The sequence below is a fragment of the Trichoplax adhaerens genome, genomic scaffold (genome assembly GCF_000150275.1).
Source record: "Trichoplax adhaerens TRIADscaffold_5 genomic scaffold, whole genome shotgun sequence".
NCBI classification, from domain to species: Eukaryota; Metazoa; Placozoa; class Uniplacotomia; order Trichoplacea; family Trichoplacidae; genus Trichoplax; species Trichoplax adhaerens.
In genome coordinates, this window is record NW_002060947.1 from 914,325 (window position 1) to 935,192 (window position 20,868).

The following is a 20,868-nucleotide window of genomic DNA, read 5'->3' on the forward strand; positions in this document are numbered from 1 at the left end:
TAATTAGACCTTTAGCAGTATCTACAGCAGATTATAGCCAATTGTAGATCATACTAAATCCACCACGAAGTGTTTGAATATTTCAATTTTATCTCCCAGCATTATTGGAATAACAACGATAAAGAGCAAATCAGATCTTACTTATTAGGTAAAAGGCTATACAATATTAACCACAGGATTAATTATCCTGTTACAAAGGAATAATATCAATAAAAGCTCTTCATTAATCTGGAATGATTATTATTAATAAATCTATTATGTTGCTAAAGTTTAATTTTCTACAATTAGTTAGTTCTTTGTGCACGGTTGGATATCCTCGCAGCCAATAGAGAGTATAGCCAAAGAATGTTGGGAGTAACCGAGAAAAAAGAAAATACTAATTATCATCCAGACTTGTATTTCTCGTCTAATTAGCTAATAATACAGCTTTCTTCTATTGAACGTGTGACTGCAAGATATTCTAGTAATGAAAAGCTTGAGCATATAATAAATTCTATACTTTATGAATTGTGGTAACCTGTGTAAATTAGTGCAACATCGATCGTCGATAAAGTTTTGGGCGTTGAGAGTCTTACACCGCCTATCATAACCCTTCAAATATCAATTTGAAGAATTACGAAAGAGCAAAGATTTATATTTACACAGCAAGGATAGCCCCTTATAGCTGTTTGCTTTTTACTCTAGCGTGTTACCATCTATAAGCTTTTATTTTAGCTTGATTTAACTGTGACAATTAACTCAAGTTAGTGTTCACACTTGATAAACTTTTAAGTCAAAATGGAAATAACAAGTAAATATGACTGCAAGTTACCTGATGGGATCAGTTTGATCGATTATGTCTTTGAATATTTCGATAAGTATGCTGATAGAGAAGCTGTGGTAAGCTATGAGTTTTTTAATTCTTATTTATGAATTAGATATGATATTAACAGTTGCTAAAATATGGAGAATTGTACAATACAATGGAATACATCGAGTGAAATTTTACCCATAATTTATGAACATGTGATAATTTAACAAACGACCACAACCCCGAAATACGGTTACGTATAATAGCTGTTTAATATGCAATGGGAGGTAGCGTCTTAAAGCAGGAATTACTTGGAACTACACTATAGCACAACATCATCTATTTCAATATCGTGATTTCCTTCTAACCTTTAACTGCAAATATTCAAGACATATTTTAAACTATTACGTACTAGGAACTAGCTATGAATAAGATTAATAGACGGACTAATGATATAATGGCTAAATCTAGTACTAAAAATTTCAGAAGGTTTAGTATGGTTAGTACTTTGTTCGTAATATTAAATCAAACATATTAAAGTAAACTCTATGAAACGATTGATATACCATCAATTATCGTATATTAATTCTGTGTCAGACTTTGGGTTCATTTTAGCACCTATAAGCCTTAACCCAGTTATCTCGTCAGCTTGTAGTATTTTCCACGCGCAAAGGCCTACGTAAATTATCTATACTTGATTTAGAAGTAGCCTTTCAAAAGGTACTGAGGTTAATCGAGTCCATAAATGGATTCATAATTAAAAATTGATTTCTATTATCGCGATTTAACCCGTAAATCTATTCCTTGGTTTTAGCAATAAACCGATTTAAGATACGCATTCTCCATTTTATCATGCTATCGTCCGTGTCTGTAGTCTAGAATAATATTCTAAAAGCTCTAGTCTTTTTTGAACTTCTTATTTATTTATACTAGTAAAGTTCCCATTCAAACGAACGGGTATATATTCTACACAAAGCAAGACGTTGAAAGAAAACTCACTGCCAGATTATTTCTTACTACTTATGAATATGTCCGATTAAAATAATATTAAAATTAACCTTTCTGTAATATCATGACATTGTATCATAAAATTAATTCAATCTGAAATCCATTGCAATGGTATCAAATCTTAGTAGATAGAATCTTTTAATAGTTATTGCTGAGTTACTGTACGGATACTATGAATTGATTTAGATGGATGCCACTGGGACAACCCAGAAGAAATTAGACCACTGAAGTAGTCACCAATTAATTACTATTGTAAAATAACTGATACTGATGTCTAAAATGAGGAATTGAAGCCACAAACCTACTGACTATTCGCTTGTGATACGAATTAAGATACTACTGACTAACTCCTATCTCCAGGAGGCTATATTACCATTGACTATTTAAAACGGAACATTAAAAAATAAAGGATCTGTCATAAAATTAGTAGTACCCTATCCTAAGAAGTAAAGAAGCTTACTGGTTAGATTCCTAAGAAAACTGTAGGTTAGAATATGGTGCTTAGAAAGGATCTTTGCCCCTCTGTGCCAGTAAGAAAGTGAAATTTATATGAGTCCACCACGAGTATATTTGGTTACTAGGGGGTTTTAAGTTGGAACTATAGTTTGTTTCCACCAAACTAGAGTAAATCCCGTTCTATAAACGGATATGTGTTATTTTTGCCGACAAAGACTTGCTGAAATCTTAATTTGTTAAAATTCGATTATGTTGTCATAGACATCGATCTCTCTGCCTTAGCTGACGTTCAGTCTGACACGAAAGCATGTCTTAATTAATGAAATAGTTTAATAGTGATCTGGAAAGTTTAAGTAGTTCTAAGAATTCGCAGCGCACAGTGTTTAGGTAGTAGTTCCTTCAACTTATGAAAGCCATAAGTTGGTAGCCATTGTAGTACTGTCTGTCGTTATCGATCGGTTAGGTTCTTATAATCTGCAAGAGGATCGTATAAAGGCAATCGTATTCATTATTTATTACAGTCGATTGAGAAGGTGGTGCTTTAGAAAATGGGAATTTGTAATAGTGGATCGATAGGGTTATTGCTAAATATTATAAAACCTTCCGAATGTCTACGCATCTTTCACATCTTAACAAAGTGCATTCTGACAGTAACGAAGCATCAATGGATTTGTCAGTTAAAAAATTCATTACCCAATGACTTTTAGAGCACAAATCATATGATTTCCAAAATAAACTTTTGATTATACATCTCAGAGACACATCCATAATGGATTCTATATATCATACTCCATGTCGCCGAATTATGTATCATAGTGAATTGTCAAGATAACTATTTTGTAGAGTAATATATATAAATTAATATATAGTTGAGATGCTGTAAACGTGTAAATCCAGAAGTAAATTCTTATTCATTTTGTCCAACTAATCAATCGCAGGTCGATGCTGCCAGTGGCCGATGCTATACTTATGCACAAATTCGAGGATTAGCTCGTAAATTTGCTTCTGCTTTAACTCGCCGTGGTCTACAGAAGGGCGATACTGTTGCCGTCTACTCACCTAATATTCCTGAATATCCAATCGTCTTCTTTGGTATTATAATAGCTGGTGGTACTATTACTACTTGCAATCCGTTATACACTCCTAAAGAGTTATCTCATCAATTGCATCTTGCTGAAGCAAAGCACATTTTTACTGTTAATCTGTTTGCTGAAAAAGCCAAGGAGGCAGCATTTCTAAGGTTTTATAACGTCTTAATTTATAGTTGCTATTAATTTTAATCATTGATATAATATACGAGTATGTCAATAATATCGTATTGTATACTTAAATGATGTTAATTTGTACATATTACAGCAAAATTTCTAACATTTACGTCCTTGGAAGTCCAACTGGTGACGGTATAACATCTTTTCAAGAATTACTAGCTGACGATGGTAGCTATCTGAAAGAAGTTAAGTTCGACGTTCGTGAAGATGTCGCTGTATTACCATTTTCGAGTGGTACGACAGGATAACCAAAAGGTAAAGGTGGAAAGACATTAAAATGGCGTAGTTTTAGCTCTTAATTTTTAAGATATGATGAATGGAAAAGTTCTATATGACGACTACTTACCGTACAGCATCGTGAATAAGGGATAGGACTGAACTATCAATTCACGCGCAAAATCTACTAACTTCCTTCATTGCGTGCTGAGATATTATACGCTTGGAGTATTATAGTAATTCTGTAAACCAGAATAATATCATGATCTTACATTGCAGCATACAGTTTATATGAATGTTTGCATCATCTTAATAGCTAGTTTATTTCATAATATTAGAAGAAAAAGTTCTAGTTATCAGATCTTAGGCAATGAGATTTACATCTACTCATACCCCTCATAGAGTCATGTTTGATATTGGTAGTAAAGGCAAGATAAAATTCTTTATCAACGATTATGCCATCTTGCTTATTAATGTGTGGCTAATTAGGGTTCAATTATATTTTTTAATTACTACCGCCATTTCCTTGAAAAATGGTAATGATAATGATATGAAATTTTCGAAAATATAGGTGTAATGCTAACCCATTACAATATTGTCAGCAATCTTAGTCAAGCAACAGTTAAAGGATTCTTTTACGTTAATGAAGACGATGTTATGCTAGCTTTACTACCATGGTTTCATATATATGGTATGGTAACTATTCTCTTTGCTGGATTACGCTCTGGTACTAAAATAGTTTCCATGGCAAGATTCGAACCAAAAATCTTTCTTGAGACTATTCAGAACTATAAGGTATTCATTTTACTGCTGCACTTCTATTATTAAATTGCAAGTACTTTAAACTAGAATATATCAGTTTATAGACTGCTGTATCTAAATTTGGCATTTTTTATGTATTCTTCAGATAACTGTGGCTCCTATAGTGCCCCCAATCGCTGTATTTCTGTCGAAACATCCACTAGTAAATAGTTTTGATATTTCTAGCTTAAAAGATGTTATAAGTGCTGCTGCACCTTTGGGTAAAGATACTCAATATGCTCTAACAGCACGATTAGGAGTAAATGTTCGCCAAGGTAAATTTAAAATGGATTAAATCTTTTGGCTAATGAAAAGAGTTTCCAAAGTATATATACTATGATAATCAACATCGCTGATGTACAGTTTTGTCGTATAATTATGCGTATGAGTATTATTGATACATTCTTTCCATGGATAATTTGGATTGTAAGAATCACTGATTTAAACGAATGCTTACTTAAGGTTATGGCATGACTGAGCTAAGCCCGGTTGTTAGTATATCTATACTTGGAAATAGTATGGCTGGCTCAGCTGGAGTATTGGTTCCACATACCAAGGCTAAAGTAATTCCTAGGCAAACATTAAAACCTAAATAACTATTCTAGATGTACTACTCTCTTTACAAGGATTAAACATCCAGGCCAGTCTTAAACATAGTCTACACAGCAGTTTTGAGGCAAAGTACGGCTCCTAATAAATTTAGAGATAGTAATTTCTAGCTCTTACTGCTATGTTAGTATTAAATTAATTTAACTAAAAATGTTCTTTTATATGGAACATGTTTAACTTTATGATTCTATGTAGACAGTAGATATTGAGACTGGTAAGGCCTTACCTTGTGGAAAATCAGGAGAATTGTGCTTCAAGGGACCTCAGGTCATGAAAGGTTATTTGAAGAATAAAGCAGCGACAGATAGAACTATCGATACTGATGGATGGCTTCACACTGGAGATATTGGCTATTTTGATAAAGAAGGAGACTTTTTCATCGTAGATCGCCTAAAAGAGCTAATTAAATATAAAGGATTTCAGGTTAGTTTTACAACAATATCATTTTTTAATAGGGGAAGTATTTTGGGCTGATGAATTTTTCAACTGCACAAGCATCAGTGATTGAAATTGTTAGTGATCTTAGTGCAACTACAGTACATATCATATAAGCTCCTATTTTTGATTAGGTTCCGCCTGCTGAATTAGAAGAGCTACTTTTGACTCATCCTAAAATTGCTGATGTTGCAGTTATTGGTATTCCCGATATTGATGCTGGTGAATTACCAAAAGCTTTTGTGGTAAAGCGAGCAAATGATGTTACCGAGGAGGAAGTTATTGCTTTTGTAGCATCAGAAGTCAGTCCTCACAAAAAACTGCGCGGAGGGGTAGAATTTATCGAAAGTATTCCGAAATCAGCTAGTGGTAAAATTCTTCGAAGGCAGTTGAAAGCTCAAGAGATTGAAAAATACAAGAAGGTCAATTCAACTCGATTTTAAGATCTTTCTTATAAGTCAGGAGTGGATTATTAATTTGGGTTTCCACCTAAGATGGTCTGATGTCTTAACGTTTTGTACTAGATAAAGAAGATACATAATATTATATTTGTTTTGATGATGTAGTTTGCCAATGATGCAAAGATGGTGTATTGATAAAATAAGCTTTCCAGACAGTTGTGCGTGAAGACTGATAAAAGTAAACTAGTAATTTCTTGGATGTATTTCTTGCAATTAGATTTATTTTTTTCGTTTATTACGCATCATTTAATATTTGATAAAGGAATTGCTAATTTTGTTTAGCGAGGAACCGTAATTTCTATTTATCTCAGGTATAATTATTTTTTATGATCATTCTCTACTTTCTTTCAATTCTTGAAGCCTAAAATTAAATGCTTCATTACATAAAATAGTGGAAGCTAATCCTTAGAACAATATTTAACAATATTTGCTCAATTTGATTACATAGGAAGTTTTAAAATTTGATGCAGTTTATCACGTTGCCCTATGTAGAATCTGGGTGCTCTTCGATATCTTTAATTATAATATTTGCGAATTGCTCTTTGTAATAAAGCAATCACGAGGATTTAAGGCATTGGCAATTCGATTCTCAATAATGTTGCACTACAAGTATAAAGGTAGCTTTTAAGTCAGATCAAATTTCTAGAGTAGATTTGGTCAGTTTATCTTAATATTTAATTGTACTTGATCACAATGGACGAACGTCATTAAATTCTCTTGCTAATCTTAAACAATTATTATGAGTAATGGCTTGCATGTTGGCAATGTGTAATTTTCGCAATAAATTAATTCTATGTAAACGGTTAGATATAGTAGCAAATTCATGATCAATTAAATCTGCAATAAGGCAATTGTTGGAAGTCATTAAGAAAATGAACATGTTATCCTAGAGGATTGTATTTTTTCTATCTAATAGATCATATCAATTTTCCGTCAAATTTAGACTAAGTGTTATGTTCTAACTGTTGAAAAATTGGGGTGTATAGTATAATCTTCACTCTAAGTAACAACAACTAATATATGAAATAATACAGTATTAAACCTTGATTCAATTTGGGCGTTGAAAATTCTACGTTACCTGGATAAACTTCAAGATATCGATTTAAAGAGTCGTTAGAAGCAAAAATTTACGTACGCAACAAGAGTCATTTATAGCTGTTTCCAGCATTGCTATTCTTATCTTTTTTGAGCTTTTGTTTAATTAGCTTGATTTTACTCGGACGACAAATTAATTCTAGTCTTCGCATAAAACTTAATGGAAATGGAGATATACATAAATAAATAATAAATAAATATCAGTAAGTTGCCTGAAAGGGTTAGTTTGTAGGAATAGTTTTTGAATGTTTTGATGAATATGGCAATGAAAGCCTATGGCAAGTGTTCGATATCTTGATACTTTCTGAACTAGTAAAGAATCATGAAGCCGATACTTCTTGGGTTAGATATATGTTTTTTTTGGGGGGGGCTTTTTATTAAATTATACTCGTATGCACTTTAATGGTGTAATTAAGCAATGTTAATAGTAATTGTCTGTACTAGATTATTGTTGATTAGAATATTCTGTAACTAACTAGCAATCGAGACTAGAATGCCTACAAATGATTAATTACCACCAGTAGCACGAAGAGAGGTTTTTTTGTAATTAAGCATGTGGAAGTCGAAGGAACGACGTTACGCCGAAAATAAGATATATACGAAGTAAAAGGTATTTTTAAGGTTATTAGCTTAGCATACAGTAGTGCTGTGAATAATAGTTGGGTTAAGTGGGGACTATGCACCGGGAGTAGCAGAGTATAACATAGCAATCATCTAATATTAGCTTCAAGATAATATCTATTCAGAGTAACCTATCTATATCAAATATAGCTATACTTATAATCAAACATAGATGCATCATTACAATCGCATGAAGTTCTTATAGATCGGTGCAGTCAGCGATCGATGCTGTACTTATTTGCAAATTCAACCATTAGCTCGTAGATTTGCTTCCGTCTTAATTCGACAGGGTTTATAGAAAGGTGATATAGTTGCTATTTCTTCACCTAATGTTCCTGAATATCCTATCTCCATATTTGGTATTACAATAGCTGGTGATACTCTTACTACTGTAGTTGCAATCTATTAAGCGTTTATACTTCTAAAGAACTATCTCATCAATTGCATCTTGCTGAATCTAAACACATTTCTACTATCCATCCATTTATTGACAAAGCTGAGGAAGCAGCATCTCTAAGGTTTATACAGCATCAATGTGGTATATAACTGATTTGAATTACAATCATTACGGTAGCAAAAAACACGTTCAATAGCTTCCTTATTAAGTTTTGTGCCATGTCAATTACAATATATGAAAGCGATATTTCCAATATCCACGTCATTGGAAGCCCAACTGGTGACGGTATAATATCTTTTTCAAGATATACAAGCTGATGGTGGTGGCTGTTTGAGAGACATAAAGTTCGATCTGCACGAAGATGTTGACATTTTGCTGTTTTCAAGCGGTACAACTAGAGTTTCAAAAGGTAAGTACATAAATGTGCTAAAATAGTTCCAGTACTTACCTGCTATGAATTACTAATAAAAATATTCCGCTTTAAATATTTGATACAAACACGGGATTTATAAAGGCTCTCAATGCAGACGTGAATCTTTATACTTCCCTTAGTACCATATAAATACTTGATACTGGAGATCAATTCTATTGTTATAAACTAGAACAGTATCATATGCATTAATTTTAGATATAGATGCCAATATCACACTGGCTAATTATTCTGCACTAACAGAAGGAAGATTTCTGATTGTTGGTTCTAGATAATGAAATTTAAAAGCGCTCATCATCTTTCTAAGTGCATATTTATGTCAGCAATGCGTGCGATAGCATTCTTATATCGTCTTCATATTAGCATGACGATAATTTGATGCGTATAGTGTCACCTGGTTAATAAATTCTCTTACAAACATTATGTTTAATTAGTGCTATGAAAATGTTATGCAATTGACGAATTAAAGTACAATGTTAACGCAACAAAATATTATCAATAACGTTAGCTAAGCAACTGCTGAGCTAATTAAATTGATTAAGAGCTAATTAAATATAAATATTTTCAGTCACTTTGCTATGATATATCACTTGATAATACTAACAAAAAGATTTTTTGGGCTAACTAGTAAACTAGCTTATGCTGAGTTACAAGAATTGCTCTTAACCCATCCTAAAGTTGCCGATGTGGCGGTTATTGGAATTCATGGTTCTGAAGTTGGTGAATTGCCAAAAGCTTTCGTGATCAAATGAGTGAAAAATGTTGCTTGGGAGGAATTCATTGCCTTTGTTGCATCAGAAGTCGACCCCAATAAAAGATTGCACGATGAGTAGAATTTATCAAAAGTATCCCTAAATCGGCTAGTGGTAAACTTCTATGACGGTAGCTAAAAGATCAAGAGGTTAGAAATATTAAGAGGCCGAATCAAATTGAATCAAGGGTCTCCTATGTGTCAAAAACGTTCTATTAAATTGGGGTATCCACTCACAATCATCTAGAGTCTTAATGCAGCACATCAGAACTTAGATGATACGCAATTCAAAAGTTTTTATCCATTTACTTTAATATGTAGTAACTATATAACTGGTATATTGATAAATAATTATTTGGTTACCATAAATTATGCTTATTTTAGGCGTAATATTTATTGTTAGTTATTTATTTTATCATTTAAATTTCAGAATCCGTAAATTAATAGCATTGATTGTACTGGATACTGAAAGTTAATTATAATTTGATAAGTAATTGTTTAGTTACTATAATTTGTGCTTAGTTTTGGCGTAATATATTTTTTATTAGTTATTCACTTCATCATTTAAATTTCTGAATCTGTAAATTAATAGCATTAATTGTAGTAAATTCTACAAACTAATCCTGTATATATGTATTTGTTACGGTGTTGCCTTGTCATTAGGATAGTTTAATAAGTACAGTAGTAGCTAGTATGAAGAATATCCATATTTGTAGTGCTAGGTAAGATAAGTAATGCCTTAATGTGGATGTTGTTTGTAATAGTTCATTACATATTTGATATTGATTGTTATTGTGTGATAGATAGCAGTAGGATGATTCAAGTTCTAGTTGATGATAGTTGAATTAGACAACCTACGAGCTTAGATTAAGATTAAGTATGAGTAAGAGATTCAAAATATTTACTGATAGAAAAGCTATGTAAGGAGCATCTTAGTTCGAGATGATTCTCCTAGTAAGGTATAATAAATAATACTGTTGTTGTTTACAAATTAGGCGATTCCTATATAAACGGGAACATTTGAGTTGAGAGGGTGGTAAAAAGTTGTAGATATATCTTTGCTAATAAAAGTTTCATCTTTACAGTCTTTTGATGTGTGTGTTTAACGTTAAGTAAAAGGGCGTTACAGTCAGTGGCTACTTATAGACTTTTACTGTACGTTACCTTGTCGCAGAAGTGAAATTGTGACAGTATTATGCATCTGCCTATATAGTTCTGTTGGGTATGCCATAAGTATATCACGAGCAGAACTTATGTTAACGGTTATTACAATAACTAGCCTAACAGTAGATTAGTTTTGCTTTGTTTTAAATTGACGATATATGAAAGATGCTTTGATCTGAAATATCTTTAATAATAAACAATTATTTGCGTCATCGTTAGCTGTTACTTATCCATATATTAATAAATGGTAGACGATCAATTAATTAACTCACTGACTAATTGGTATCGACAAGTATAGTGTGTATGTGGTAAGATTTGTAGTACTACATAGGTGAACCAAGTTTGTTGACTTTGGCTAATTTATGGTTAATGATTTCGTTTAGATAACAAAACCGTAGCAACGGTAGAAAGCTCAGAAATACTATACGCGTACTTTACTGACCTAACTCACTGGGCTTCCGTTTGCTAGCATCAATTTGGTATTATTTACTTTCTGCCATTCCATATGTCTTCAAAAAGGTATTTGCATTATAAGAAAGCTATTTCTAATTCCGTATCATTGATAATTAAACGGATATTAGTACTTCTTTATTTCAGAAATTACGGAAGGTCGATAAAATAGCCATTATACAGAGATCAGTCTGTGGGAAAAGAACCGTTAACAGTTTAGCTCTAAGGGCAAGATATAACTCGAAATAGAACATGGTTGATGTTACGTTCATATTTTTGTCGGCATATGTTCAGAAAGTACGTCAACTAAAGAGGTGAAACTTTCAGTATATGGGAATAAAATGTTAGCGACTGGATAGAATAAGATAGAAGAAATGGCGACGATTCGTTCTCGGACAATATAACAGTGTAACTCTAAGATATGAATTATGCATTATTTAATTTATTTAATTTATTAAGGAGTTTTTGATGCCGACATCGGTTATCGTTAGGGAAAATCTTAAAGACTAATAATATCATATACGAAATAAATCAAATTTGATCCTGGCAGCACCCACCTTGGACTGTTGCCTATTACGTATCATAACAAAGCGACTACGGAGATTGTTATATTTTGAATTGGTTCTCGACGCTTCCGCAGTTAGAAAGATAGTAAATAAATCAGATAGAATTTCTTGAATACATTTGGCTTTATTACATTAACAGCAACCATTCTTTATCAGAATCCAAGCGTAAAGAACTGACATCAATTAATTCTCTTATTAAACTTAAACGATTGTTATTGTCAATAAAGTAGCTATGCTTTAGGAAAATTTTTGACAATGAATCCCTTCTTTGCGAACGGCTGAAAATTACTGAGATCAATAGAGGACGTAATAAAAAGAAAGAATGAAAGAAGTAACGTAGAAAAAGGAATACTATATTGTTATTGGGACTTTTTATCTTTCTATCTGATAGTTAATACTGCTTTGCCATCGACTAAAGTATGAACGCTGGATTCAAAGGCTGAAAAGCTCTGGTTGCTTTCTTATATTTTTTAGTTTTAAGTAAGAATTATCACTGACCGGTATAAAGCAGAACGACAATATCCCTTAGTACTTTAAAACATCAAACTGAAGCACTACGAAAGAGTAAAACTTGAACCACACCGTGAAAGCAAGACTGTTTAGTTACTGCTTACTGCGTTACCTTCTATGAACTAGATTTTGAATTGGTTGAACACTGACGATAAGTTAAACAGAATCTTGGTATTTTAATTAAATCAAAATGGAGATACAAAGTAAACATGACTGTAAGTTACCAGAGGATCTTAATCTGGTGGATTTCATCTTTGAATATTTTGATAAATACGGCGATAGAGAGGCCGTGGTAAGTCTTACTATTTTTTATATTTTTTTTGGGCCTAGTTAGGCATAATAAAGCCATAAATCATTAATTTAAATATATGTTTACTTCAGAGCGTTTAATGAAGCTTTCAGCAATCTAATTTTTTCCTCTCTCAATCTTCCAAACAGCAACGCTTTATAGAATTTTTACCAGCTTAATTAAATTAATTATCGTGATCGGTCCTCATAAGTTGCTGTAATGAAGCGATATTGATACGTAGATAACATATGTGTAGATAAAACATAGTTATAACCATAATCGTTAGTAATAGATTTTAAGTTGTTTATTGAAATACTATACGTAATTTTACTAGTACTGGGAATAAAATATGTGCGTAAACAAGATCAACAATTGAAGCGCCATATATATAATGTCTTGTGATTTTAATTAATTACTATCAACACCCGCGTTACTTTCATTGTGTTCGGGGTCACGTTGTTTTGAAAGGTGATTATTCTTTTATAAGGCGGATGAATGTGTTGAGGACTAGTTTAACTAACTTTATATATTAGTTTATTTCTGTCAAGGACTATATTAAGAGCCTCAATTGTGAAAGTACATCAATAATATAACTATACTAGTATGATATATATACGGAGAGTTATATGAATTAAAATTATCCAATTAGATACTTTCCTTCTTCAGCAGATTTTAAGCATTGTTTATACACTTTTCATCTACTTTTAAGGACTGAACATTAGAAACTATAGCAGTGTCCTACAGTACTTCATTCATGATTTATTGATCAATATTATAACATGATAAACCGAGGATATGATAATATAATTTAGTATGAAAAAACAGACGTTAGTTATCGGTAGCAATTGATCTTCTTTTGAGAAGTTAGAAGATTGACACAATAGTGAGGGTTTGATATTCTCGTACACTATAGTCACAATATTATTTTATAATTAGCACATAGAAGCCAACAAGCAGTGCCAGTAATTGCTTCATTCTTAGTAGTTCATCTTTTAATTTTTTGGACTCCTTCCAAAAAATATAGTCACTTGATTGTAAGCTTGAAATTAATACACTAAAGGACGCTGAGATTAACATTGTAGATGAATTCACCAGTAAAAATAATTCATCTGCTAAGATGAAGTTGGCTATGTTTTATAAGATAATGAAAATAAACATCACACGGTGTTTTTTCTTCACTTTAGAAGCAAATCGATAGCCGTACACAATCTGTACCTTGTTACACCACTATTCCTGCTAATAGTCTGGAATAGTTTTAACATTCTAATTCTTTGTTGTACACTGTAGAGGCTCTTTGATTTAAACGAACAGTTTCTATAAATCGTTTTCACCGCTAAATTTTTGTTAACTCGCTGAAATAAATCCAATTATTACTAATCTACCATTGGTGTGATGGCTTTGAGTTTCAAATTATTTAGTCAGATAATAATTCGGGGCAAAACTTTCAGAGTGAAGTTACTTTTGAAATATTTTGGGTGTTATAAAGACTCAAAGGGTCTGACAGTTACTATAAGATTCATTATCTAATGGCAATTAGAAAGAGATATTTCGAGATGATGATTCTTTATAGCAAAGTATCCTTGTCTACCAGGTTTAATTAAGTCCTGTACATGCGTAAATATGTTAGTAATAGCTTGTATTTACTGTTCGTAAATTTAATCAATTGTTGTCATTCTTAAATTCGATTCCATTCATTTTGTCGAATTAATCAATCGCAGGTCGATGCTGCCAGTGGCCGATGCTATACTTATGCACAAATTCGAGGATTAGCTCGTAAATTTGCTTCTGCTTTAACTCGCCGTGGTCTACAGAAGGGCGATACTGTTGCCGTCTACTCACCTAATATTCCTGAATATCCAATCGTCTTCTTTGGTATTATAATAGCTGGTGGTACTATTACTACTTGCAATCCGTTATACACTCCTAAAGAGTTATCTCATCAATTGCATCTTGCTGAAGCAAAGCACATTTTTACTGTTAATCTGTTTGCTGAAAAAGCCAAGGAGGCAGCATTTCTAAGGTTTTATAACATGTTAATCTATAGTTGCTATTAATTTTAATCATTGATAGCATATACGAGTATGCCAATAATATCGTATTTGTATACTTAAATGATGTTAATTTGTACATATTACAGCAAAATTTCTAACATTTACGTCCTTGGAAGTCCAACTGGTGACGGTATAACATCTTTTCAAGAATTACTAGCTGACGATGGTAGCTATCTGAAAGAAGTTAAGTTCGACGTTCGTGAAGATGTGGCTGTATTACCATTTTCGAGTGGTACGACAGGATTGCCAAAAGGTAAATATAGAAATGGGATATAATATTGCATTTTTCTATTCTTATCTGTTAGGAATTACGAACTAAAATAGTTTACTTGAAAAAATATTAACCGTGAATTAATGGATTCAATGAAACCGAATTGGTACTTTAATTATAATACAGGGATGTTTTGATTCTGAAGTATTATATATCACTATGAATTACAATAGTATAACCATCTTTAATTATAGGCATAGTCATTACGGTTTGAAGAAAAGTTCTAGCTATAGATGTTGAGATTTAAAGCCATAATTACTTGTATTTTAATGTAAGGTTAATTTGGTTATGTCGATAGCGTCAATTAGCTGGCATAGAAATATGTCCTTATAAAATGAAATAATCAATATGAAAATTTTACAAATGAAAAATATAGGCGTAATGCTAACGCATCACAATATTGTCAGTAACGTCAGTCAAGCAACGATTAAGGGCTTCTTTTACGTGAATACTGATGATACAATATTGGCTTTATTACCATGGTTCCATATTTATGGTATGGTAACTATTCTATTTGCTGGATTGCGCTTTGGCGCTAAAATAATTTCCATGGCAAGATTCGAGCCAAAAGCGTTTCTTGAGACTATTCAGAAGCATAAGGTATTTTTTTTATCATTTGTGTTGTTCAAATATAGGCAATTTTAAGCCATATTGGCTTATAACCTCAAATAACGCGTCATCTTTAGAATTCTATTTATGCTACATTAGATTACTATAGCTCCAATAGTACCACCTATCGCTGTATTTCTGTCGAAACATCCACTAGTAGACAGCTTCGACGTTTCCAGTTTAAAAGATGTTATAAGTGCAGCTGCACCTTTGGGTAAGGAAACTCAAGCTGCGCTGGGGACAAGATTAGGAGTAAATGTTCGGCAAGGTAAATTTCGCATGTTTTAATTTCTTACTATATTTGAAATATACGATACATGAAATATTTGTAAAATACGGTAATCAATATCGCCAATAACTAGTATTGTGCTATTAGTATAAGTATAGGTATTATAGACACTATTTTGTTTGGATAAATTTATGATGATTGCTGTTTTACTCACGTATTCAATAAAGGTTATGGTATGACTGAGTTAAGTCCAGTTATTACCGTATCTATTTCGGAAGGAAATGTGATTGGTTCAGCCGGAGTATTGATTCCACATACCAAAGCTAAGGTAGATATCAAAAGTAAACGACTTTTTGCGTAATAGTGCACTTTGTTGGTGCAATAATTCAACATCGGTACCAATTTTTACTTTAAATTAGTTTATCTAACAGGCTCGATGTTAAATGCACTATCTGCTGCATTCATAGCTCGTATCGTAAAATCGATTTTACTCAAAAATTATAGTTAATTAATTGAGAATAGTTTTTCTCATAAGACATCTCTTAACCACATGTAGACCGTAGATATTCAAACTGGTGAGGCCTTATCTTATGGAAAATCGGGAGAGTTATGCTTCAAAGGACCGCAGGTCATGAAGGGCTATTTGAAAAACAAAGCAGCAACAGATAGAACCATCGATGCAGATGGGTGGCTTCATACTGGAGATATTGGTTATTATGATGAGAGCGGACACTTTTATATCGTGGATCGTCTGAAAGAATTGATTAAATATAAAGGATTTCAGGTCAGTTTTGCTATCGTTTAACAATACTAAGGGATTTTTTAGGTCAGTTAACCTTTTCAATTACATGAGCATCCGTGATGGCAATTGTAAGAGATCTTGATATAATGACACGATATATATGCTTATATTTCTGATTAGGTTGCGCCTGCTGAGTTAGAAGAGTTGCTTTTGACTCATCCTAAAGTTGCTGATGCTGCAGTTATTGGTGTTCCTGATGTTGATGCTGGTGAATTACCAAAAGCTTTCGTGGTAAAGCGAGCAAATGATATTACTGAGGAAGAAATTATTGCTTTTATTGCATCAGAAGTCGGTCCTCATAAAAAACTACGTGGAGGAGTAGAATTTATCGAAAGTATTCCTAAATCGGCTAGTGGTAAAATTTTGCGACGGCAGTTGAAAGCTCAAGAAATTGAAAAATGTGAAAAGGATAAATCAAGTTGAATTCAGGGCCTTTTCCATTTGTCTGGAGTGTATTATTGAGCTAGATTTTCTCTTGCGCTTGTCTAGTATCTTAAATCGGCGCGCAAGACTAGTAGACATGCAATTTGTTTGTTTTTGCCTAATAAGATTTTCATGTGATACAGTATATCGAAAAATAATAAGCACAGCTGATAGTAGTAACATATTAAACCGATAAATGAAACTGTAGTTTTCATGATTATTCCATGGAAGTGCCTTGCTATGAGACTTATTACTTGATTTGTTAGAAAAATAGCCCACTCGGTTCACATGAAACATTTTGTGTTAGTTAGTACAAGATTAAGAAATGAATTTTATTTGGTTGCTAAAATTACAATTTATCTCATTTCATAATTACTCCTTTGAACGGTATATTATCGATTATTATTCATTTTTGATCTAATAAGGCATTGAGCTTGCACTGAATGATTTATTAAATTTCAGTTTTAGACCTAGATATTAGATATATTGCGATGGATTATGATGAATATCTCAGTAATATATAGTGTTTAATACTAGCTACCGTATATCATTCGCAGTATTAGATTATATTGGAGATAACAGACACAGTTCCAGTTCGAAGCATAGCGATCATATCTACTTTGTACTGTGATAACATCGACATTATCATTTCGTCAGATTTGGAAAATGATATACATGTATTGTCAATGACGCTATACTAGTAGTTTTGTGGAATAATCTCCTTTTTGGCGGCCATCTGTGTATTGATCTCTTAGGCACCTTAGCAAATAAATAGCGATGGGAAATTGGCATCTTATTTCAAATTAGTATCCTTGCTATCTTGGAAATAAAATTGAATGCAAATATATCATCTTTAATTAACTCTAAATATTGGATCTCCAATATATGATTAGTTTAGATTTTGTGCTTTCACATTTAATCTGTTTTTCTGGTTGATTTTAATTCAAGATATATCGTTACAGATGTGGAGATACCGACAGAATTTAATAATCTACTCTTTTATTACGTTGATTTCAATTATTTAATCCATTATATTATATACTATCTACTGGTATGATTGAGAAATCATTGCTATCAGATTATTGATGATATCCTATATATTATTCATTCAGTAGATGATGCATTGAATACAATGTACAATGCTGCTGGTTTATTTACATCAAGAGATTTACAGTAGATTTAGAATATGTTCACGATTTATAAGGTGTATCTATAGTATATAATTATATGCACCAATGAATATTCATGATCACTGCTGATCTCTTTGTGATACAGTTGCTCTCTTCATGAAACTAAGAAAATAAAAAGCACCCTTACTACTATTATTATCACGAGAATCCTATAAACCAATAAGAATTAGCGACAGTGATTACTTGCATAGGAAAGTAGACATGTAGGGAAGAATAACAATGTGACTATCATTAGTTTAGATTAAGCATAATGTAAGCTAGTTGATGAAGTAAACAGGTTACTAAGCCTTTTCTCGGTTCTACGAATAAAATCTTTATGATCAATTTTAATGACGCCTTTTGTATAAATTAATACCGGCTAATTGTATGAAAGCTGTCTATATTAATCGTACGTCATTGCTAGTAAACATTTTGTTAAAAGACGTTCAGTAGAATACATTTTTCTTGCGATAATTTGTTTTTACTACTTTTTTAACATTAAAAATTCTAGATGGACATCTCTTATATTATTTCAGCCATATTTTGGTTTCCAAATTCTTGGATTCAAATCATGGTTGTTTCATTAGTTTATTTATTGATCTATTCTCTGTACAAGCATTATTATCTACCTTATCGTGTTTTACAAAGAACGGGATTACCATTTGATCGTCCTACTTATTTAGTTGGCAATAAATTTGATTTTGATCCTTCTCTCCTTCATGAGCGTCAGCTAGAAAGGCAGAAAAAGTACGGCTTGGTTTATGGCGAATTCTTTTTCACTGTTCCTACTATATTTATAGCAGATCCAGAGATAATCAAAAGCATTATGGTTACTCATTTTTCGAACTTTTGTAATCGATTTCAAGCCATCAATTTACCTAGTCTATTTGAAAAATCGATTTTGAGGATTGCAGATGAACCTTGGAAACGTATTAGAACTACAATGGTCGGATCATTTAGTGTTGCGAAATTAAAATGCATGCAAAATCTAATTAGTGATTCTTGTCGTATTTTAATGGCTAGATTTGAAGAAAGCTTTTACGAAAGTAAAAAAATTGCTTTGATAAAACCATGTGAACATTTCTCCATGCACATATTATTGGCCGTAGCATTTGGCATCGAATTTGAATCAGTGAAAGACGAACGTAAAATAACCGAGGCTGTAAATATTCTGTTTTCAAATACGCCTGTTGGTTTACGAGTTGTAATGATGCTTTCTATGAGGGCGTGGGAAGCTCTTGAACGGTTAATGGGTGGCAATTTTCAAAGTTCAATCGATTACTTAGAGAAGATAGTAATGAATGTTATTAAAGATCGACGCAATAATATCAAGCTGAAGAAGCCATGCCGTCAAGATATCCTACAACTGCTGATTGAAGCCGGCGATAAGGGCAAATTAACTGATGAAGAGATTGTCGCTCAAGTATTCTTTCTAATGGCCGGAGGTTATCAAACTACCGCTACCACGTTAATGTTTGCTCTGTATTCGATTGCTACAAATAGCAATGTACAAGAGAAATTATATGATGAAATTCAAGCTAAATATGATAATAGCAACTGCCAAGTGGATTACAATTTTGTTTCTGAGCTGCCGTACTTGGGAATGGTCATAGAAGAGACCACACGAATGTATCCTCCAGTGATATTTCCCGATCGCGGAGTGAAGGAAGACATTGTTATTAATGGATTGCTTATTCCTAAAGAGGTCATGATTGGGTTTCCTACATACGCCATACATCATAATCCAGACTATTGGCCAAATCCAGAAGAATTTCGCCCTGAACGATTTTCGCCTGAAGAAAAAGCAAAACAGATCCCATTTAGCTACATTACTTTCGGTGATGGGCCACGACAATGTCTGGGCGTTCGCTTAGCCAAATTAGAGATTAGGATGGCAATAGTGAATATATTACTTAAATACGAATTATTTCCAGTTAAGGAAACAGAAATTCCCTTAAAATTGAAGAGCTTGGGAACAATGATACCTGCTAACGAGATTGTCTTAGGTTTAAAGAAGCGCTAGTACATACTACTTTGCAGTGTTTTACGTAGCCAGGGACTGCTCTTTCATTTAGAACTGTAATTTATTAGTCTCTCACGTAACTTAGCATTGGATTGTAAATAATTATCTATGTATGGTATATTGTAGGGTGGCGTAGCTTTCTATATATATCTAAAGGCATCCTTAGCTTATTTAGTAGCTTATAGCCTCAGACTTGGATAGAAGGTTCTATTTTAGAGTATTAATGACTATATGTGCATGCGGTAGGGCGTAGAGTCACGATTAATGTTAGAGATAAAGCAGATACGTAATATATTAATTAGAATATGATTACTTTATCATGTATTGGCTAGTAGAAATAATGTCTATGTAAATATGAATTACTACTATTACTATATTAGATTATAGCTGGCTCACTGCAAAATGTGGCCGCTGACAATAATCTGAATATGCGTAAATTTGGATAGAATATTTCTATGATGATTGCAACTGCAAGCGCTACGAAAATCAAGTAAGCAGGCAACTGTAGGCTATATAGTAAGAAATCAAGTCATAAATTATTAGCACTGCTATTATCTTCAAGATATTTCTTGACTTTTAAACAGTGATGGAGCGTTATTTTTGCGAATAAATTGAGAAAACGTTGTATCTGGAGATTGAAATATTGCTAAATAAGTTATATTTAATTATTAATGTGCGGATAGCAGAGAAGAAGAGTAGCGGCATATTTGTCAAAAGTGCCTCAAAACAAGATTAGGTAGCGCCTAGGTTGTAGTAGGATTCACTTTCTACACCTTACTTTATATGAATAAATCTAAAATCTAAACGAATTTTCTAGAGCTATACACATTTTTACGTAAAACTAAAATTTGTTCTTAGTAGGCTACAAAAAATGCGTACGTGAGACTTAGCTATTCTCACTACCATTACTAGCTGTAAATCTAAATAGATCAATTTAATGATACTTCTATAATGGCTTACTATGAGCACCTATT

The 20,868-nt window shown here is 32.6% G+C and overlaps 3 protein-coding genes across 3 annotated transcripts; all 3 read left to right on the forward strand.

Annotated features, from left to right (window-relative positions):
• Positions 1-777: 777 nt before the first annotated feature.
• On the forward strand, positions 778-6,026 carry TRIADDRAFT_56201 (uncharacterized protein; the record flags this gene model as incomplete). The annotated part of the gene is made up of 9 exons (XM_002112274.1): positions 778-879; positions 1,206-1,289; positions 3,193-3,494; positions 3,611-3,756; positions 4,310-4,533; positions 4,646-4,814; positions 5,002-5,102; positions 5,344-5,571; positions 5,718-6,026. 9 exons carry the CDS (start codon positions 778-780, stop codon positions 6,024-6,026), a joined length of 1,665 nt encoding a protein of 554 aa, XP_002112310.1.
• Positions 6,027-12,218: 6,192 nt separating this feature from the next.
• Positions 12,219-16,702, forward strand: TRIADDRAFT_56202 (uncharacterized protein; the record flags this gene model as incomplete). The annotated part of the gene is made up of 8 exons (XM_002112275.1): positions 12,219-12,320; positions 14,036-14,337; positions 14,455-14,621; positions 15,016-15,239; positions 15,348-15,516; positions 15,705-15,805; positions 16,034-16,261; positions 16,400-16,702. 8 exons carry the CDS (start codon positions 12,219-12,221, stop codon positions 16,700-16,702), a joined length of 1,596 nt encoding a protein of 531 aa, XP_002112311.1.
• A 1,740-nt stretch (positions 16,703-18,442) lies between these two features.
• On the forward strand, positions 18,443-19,894 carry TRIADDRAFT_56203 (uncharacterized protein; the record flags this gene model as incomplete). The annotated part of the gene is made up of 1 exon (XM_002112276.1): positions 18,443-19,894. The coding sequence occupies one exon, from the start codon at positions 18,443-18,445 to the stop codon at positions 19,892-19,894; it is 1,452 nt and encodes a 483-aa protein (XP_002112312.1).
• Between the last annotated feature and the right edge of the window lie 974 nt (positions 19,895-20,868).